General features: G+C 39.9%; 1 protein-coding gene across 1 annotated transcript; it reads left to right on the forward strand.

The window, feature by feature from the left end:
- Positions 1-2,788: 2,788 nt before the first annotated feature.
- On the forward strand, positions 2,789-3,724 carry LOC147734840 (olfactory receptor 13G1-like). The gene has a single exon (XM_086952502.1). It carries the CDS (start codon positions 2,789-2,791, stop codon positions 3,722-3,724), a length of 936 nt encoding a protein of 311 aa, XP_086808628.1.
- The last annotated feature ends 1,621 nt before the right edge of the window (positions 3,725-5,345 follow it).

Below are 5,345 nucleotides of genomic sequence, written 5' to 3' on the forward strand. Positions count from 1 at the left end.
CTGCACAGAGATTTTTGCAATAGTCAAATTTTCGGGCAACCAAGGCCTGAGTGAATGTTTTACTGCTGATCTCTGGTAGACATTTGAAGATCTTTCGCAGCATCATCAGGGTGTAGAAACAGATTGAGGTCACTGCGTTCACCTGGGCTTACTTGTCATGCTTGTCATACAGGATCATTCTTAGGTTTCTGGATAGGGGGGGTTTCTGGGGCTGAGGTCTGGTGGCCATGAGTTTTTCCTTCTGAAAATCACTGCATCCGTTCTGTTGTTTAATTCGAGGCAGTTGGATCACATCAAGGCACCTACCAAGATCAAGCAGGTGATGAGGTTTGTTTTTGTCGTTTAGGCCTTGTCTGAAAGGAAAGTTATTGGTTGGGTATCTTCAGTGTAATAAAGTATGTTGATGCTGATATGATCTGATGAGGCCGGTCAGATTGCTCATGCAGATGTTGAATATAGTTGGATTGAGAGATGATCCTTGGGGGACTTCACTGGTGTGGGGTTTTAGCTTTCAACATGTAAGGTGGCAGGATGACTCTTTGTGTTCTACTTGGAAAGAAGGAGCAGACTTTTTTTGGGGCAGGTCCATGGTTGCCTGTTTTGTGTAGTTTTCTGATAATTGTGGATTCTGTGATCATGCTGCAGGCTGCTGAGAGATTGAGTAGTATGAGGGCCACTGTTTCTCTATGGTCGAAGATCAACCTGATACATGATATCATCTTTTGCTGCAAGGAGGACTGTCCAAGTGCTGTCTCTGTGCTGTGGTTGGGCCTGAAACATGTTTGCGTGGTGTCTAGGAGTTGGTATGTGTTGAGGTAGTAAGCACAGTGTTCACTGAGTTCATTTCTGTGCTTATCCCCATCCCCCACATGCTCAAATGCCGGTTTGGTCAGTTGCAGTGAATTATCGGCCTACCATCAAGCACCCATGCTCACAAGACTGACATCTTAAAACCTTCGGTCATATATAGCACCATGGTAGTCTTTCTTGTAAAATATTCAATACGGAAATGTGTTTAATGTTAAAGGTTGCTGAAACTGCTCTTTTGATCCTTAGAGATTTTGGGAATCATGGATTCTTATGTGTAAAAATGATTTTCATGTGATGTGTCAGTGTTGTCCATTTTTCCAACTCTAACATCTAGACCAAGATCAGGGAATTTTATCCACATCCCTTACACTCCTTACCATGTGATTAGTCCCTAAATTGGAACTGCATCCCAGAGAGTGGGCTTTGGCTTCACCAAGAACAATATTTCTCTCTCGCTTTAAGTTACGGCCTTATTATATTATTTAGTCTTCTAGAAGTGTTTCCATTGGAATGCATGAGGTACTTTTTTATATCTGATTAGTGCACTAAATCATCACAATGATTCCCCTGTATGCAGTCTATACAGAAAACGTTCCTTGTGTGTTACTCTCTTTTGCAGTATTGGAAAAGACATCAAAGACAACAGGACTCACTGTGTTGTGTTTACCAGCATCTGTGTATGAAATCTTGCAAACAGAATTTGTGCATACCTGAAGGTGCATGTGTTAGCTCACTAAAACCATATTGTTGGGCCAGCAATAGACACAGTTCCGAGCTTCAAAAGAGTGTATCTGCAGGACTTTGTAGTATTTGCAAATAGGAGCACATTTTGTTACCTAATTTTGAGGACAGCATTTGCACTCTCAAACAGATTATCCCTTTGTTCAGGGGGTTGCTGTCACCCCACGAGGTATTTTCCGCATCACAGTATTGGTAAACATTTTTAAGTCCTTCAAATCTTTTCCATTACTATTTGAATATTTTCCACAGTGTGTATCCTGAAATGACCTTCAGAGCTCAAGATTAAAGTATAGATATGGCAAAGAATTATCATCTGACGCTCGACCGGCCCCCTTTTATGACGAAAAAATCTCCAAATCTACTCAATGCATATAGGCATACATTAGCACCTGTTGTGAGTACATGTCTATCAACATGCCAAATTTGGTGTCCTTTGGCTCAGTAGTGTTTGCTATAAAGGAGATCAAAAATTTAAAGGAGCTTGAAAACTGAGCACTCAACTTTCAGTTTCCACCAAATACCATTGAACCCCATTGACTGAAGTGCATGAAACATTGCAGAGCAAAATAAAGGTGTATACAGAAAGAAGGTGCTAAATTATATGCACATAGGTCAAACAAACAATGTCAACGTAATAAGTAAACGTATCATGTTAATAAGACAAGCTGTACTATTCTATTTGTTACCATTGTTGACTTTTTGTAAATAGCCATGACTCAAGAGACATGCGTGCTCATAGCGATCATGATCCCATTGGATCCTTAGTGGATCTATATGTTTTATGTCATGCTGATTTTCATGTGCAGCAGTTGTATTCAGTCAGAATATTCATGGTTACACTTGTGCAGTGAGATGCATTGTCATTCAATGGGCCCACATATTATTAGTCTAGTAGTTTTCCTTTGTGTAACTATTGAATATTTGAATATGTGAGCAAATCAACGATTTTTTGAGATAGTAAAACATTGCTAATATTGTAGGCTTTGACCTTGGCACTAAAGTAATAAATGTGTGAATTAAGTTTTACAAATGCACATGGTAAAACACCTCTTTTAATGACCCACCTTTATTTACAAACATAGAATCTTCAGATATGTTTGTATATATATTCCTTTTTGACTGGGAATATGGGCATCATGACATATAGATGTGAAATTCACTAGGAGGGCAACATCCATGTCATTCTAAATATTTCTTTCTTCGTCTCCAGACACACCACTTTACCTGTGCAGAACAGATGAACCAAACAGATCTGAAGGAGTTCCTACTGATTGGCCTGTCAAAATACCCAAGCCTAGAGCCCACCCTGTCCTTCATCTTCTTCTTGATATACCTAATGGCCTTGGTGGGAAATGTCTTCATCACCATCATTATTACTGCGGACCCCCGCCTTCACACACCAATGTACTTCTTCTTGATCAACCTGTCTGTCTTGGATATTTGCTGCACCACAGCAGCCATCCCGAAGATGCTGGACATCCTTATTATGAAGAGAATGGCTATCTCCTACTCTGGGTGCATCTCTCAACTTTACTTGTTCACCGCTGCCCTCAGCACTGAGCTCATTCTTCTGACAGTTATGGCATATGACCGCTATGTGGCAATCTGCTTCCCACTGCGATACACAGTCATCATGAACAGGATGGCCTGTGTCCTTTTGGCAGGTTCTGCATGGGTGCTGGGATGTGCGAACTCCCTAACCCACACTAGCCTCATCTTGAAGCTGTCTTTCTGTGACGAAGACACCATTGATCACTTCTTCTGTGAGATTCCTCCAGTTCTGAAACTTGCAAGTTCCAATACCTTTGTTAATGACGTTGTTATTGTAGCCTCAGATGTACTACTAGGTATGATCTGTTTCCTACTCACTGCTGTATCTTACACATACATCATTTCCACTATCATGAAAATCCGATCAGCAGAGAAGAAGAAAAAGGCTTTCTCAACATGCGCCTCACACATGAGTGTGGTCACCATCTTCTATGGGGGCGTCATCTACACGTATGTCAGGCCCGCATTTAGTGACAAGATGGAGGCTGACAAGGTAGTGTCTGCTATGTATGCCATCATATCTCCAGTGCTGAATCCTGTGATATACAGTTTGAGGAACAAGGAAGTCATAAATGCCATTAAAAAGTTATTTGGCAAACAAACCCTTTCTCAAAGGACATAAACTTGAAGACTTGAGGTCAAGAATAAATATGAGTCCAGAAACTATCCTAGGCCCTACGGGCCCGATTCACAGAATGAACTTAAGACTCAATCCTAAACTTACTACTATTTTGGTATTCACAGAATGCACTTACTCATTTTGGTTTTCACAGAAGGCACTTACTCATTTCGGTATTCACAGAAGTTAGCAGTCCTAACTTTAGGACTCCTAAATGCCTTCTGTGAATACTGAAAGTCTTAAAATTAGGATTTTTCTCAGTTTAGGAGTCCTAAAGTTAGGAGTCCTAACTTTACTACTACTAAATTGAGAAAAATCCTAATTTTAAGACTTTCAGTATTCACAGAAGGCATTTAGGAGTCCTAAAGTTAGGAGTCCTAACTTTACTACTACTAAATTGAGAAAAATCCTAATTTTAAGACTTTTGGTATTCACAGAAGGCATTTAGGAGTCCTAAAGTTAGGAGTCCTAACTTTACTACTACTAAACTGAGAAAAATACTAATTTTAAGACTTTCGGTAATCACAGAAGGCATTTAAGGAGTCCTAGAGTTAGGACTACTAACTTCTGTGAATATCGAAATGAGTAAGTGCCTTCTGTGAATACCAAAATGAGTAAGTGCATTCTGTGAATACCGAAATGAGTAAGTGCATTCTGTGAATACCAAAATAGTAGTACGTTTAGGATTGAGTCTTAAGTTCATTCTGTGAATCGGGCCCTACATGTTTAAATAATCTACTTTTAACAAATGTCAGGGGATTATTGAAAACATGCTTCATAAGGATAAGTTTAGTGTTTGAGGACCGTACACTGTCATTCATTTAAGTAATTCACTAAAGGGAATCAGTGGATCCTGATATTCTGTATATTGTGTGCATTAGGTTGGCATTGAAAGATCAAGGAGGGATGATGTCTACTCCTTTTAAGCAAAGCAACATGAGACCATTCTCAATAATTACTTTTTACAATACTTTCCTCCCAATAAAAGTATAGACTAGTCACTTATTAATGCAGGCAAGGAACATATCCACTCTGTATATCACGTTTAAGTGCCATATGTGGCTTTTATGCCAGAAATATAACATAAGAAAGTAACTGTGTTCATGAATATTATTTTACATGGCTCATAATATATAGTGTGCTCGAGGACAGTGAAAGATGGAGCTGTTGATAACAGCAGGACTCATAGCAGTATGAATTCAAAACCTGAGTGTCGAACATATGTTGGTAGATGGGGCTAGGGGCCAAATATATCAGCTATTTTTTCAGTTAAAATAATAATCCACATTTGTAAAGCGCACAACCACCCGTAAGGGTCTCTAGGCGCTGGGGCCGTCGGGAAGATTAAGCAAGCTATTGCCCAGAGTCACATGGTGTTGGGCTAACCTGCTGCCGATCGAACCGTGATTCCCAGATTCCGGAAGCAGTCACCCTAGCCGCGGCGCCACACCTCTTCAAACATTCCAAATCAGAGTTTGTGACTGCAACAATGTATCTTAGCAATTTAACAATCCTATTCAGGAGTTAGTAAATATTTAACAACTCCTCAAATAGGATTGTGAATGGATACCAATTGGGTATTTGCAAAGAACGTGCTGTGGGTGTTATTTCCAAATACAGAACA

Source organism: Lissotriton vulgaris, chromosome 1_2 (assembly GCF_964263255.1).
Source record: "Lissotriton vulgaris chromosome 1_2, aLisVul1.2, whole genome shotgun sequence".
In the NCBI taxonomy this organism is placed as follows: Eukaryota; Metazoa; Chordata; class Amphibia; order Caudata; family Salamandridae; genus Lissotriton; species Lissotriton vulgaris.

Bases quoted from the DNA above. Each gene is read 5' to 3' on its own strand.
- LOC147734840 (XM_086952502.1), top strand. From the start codon at position 2,789: ATGAACCAAACAGATCTGAAGGAGTTCCTACTGATTGGCCTGTCAAAA.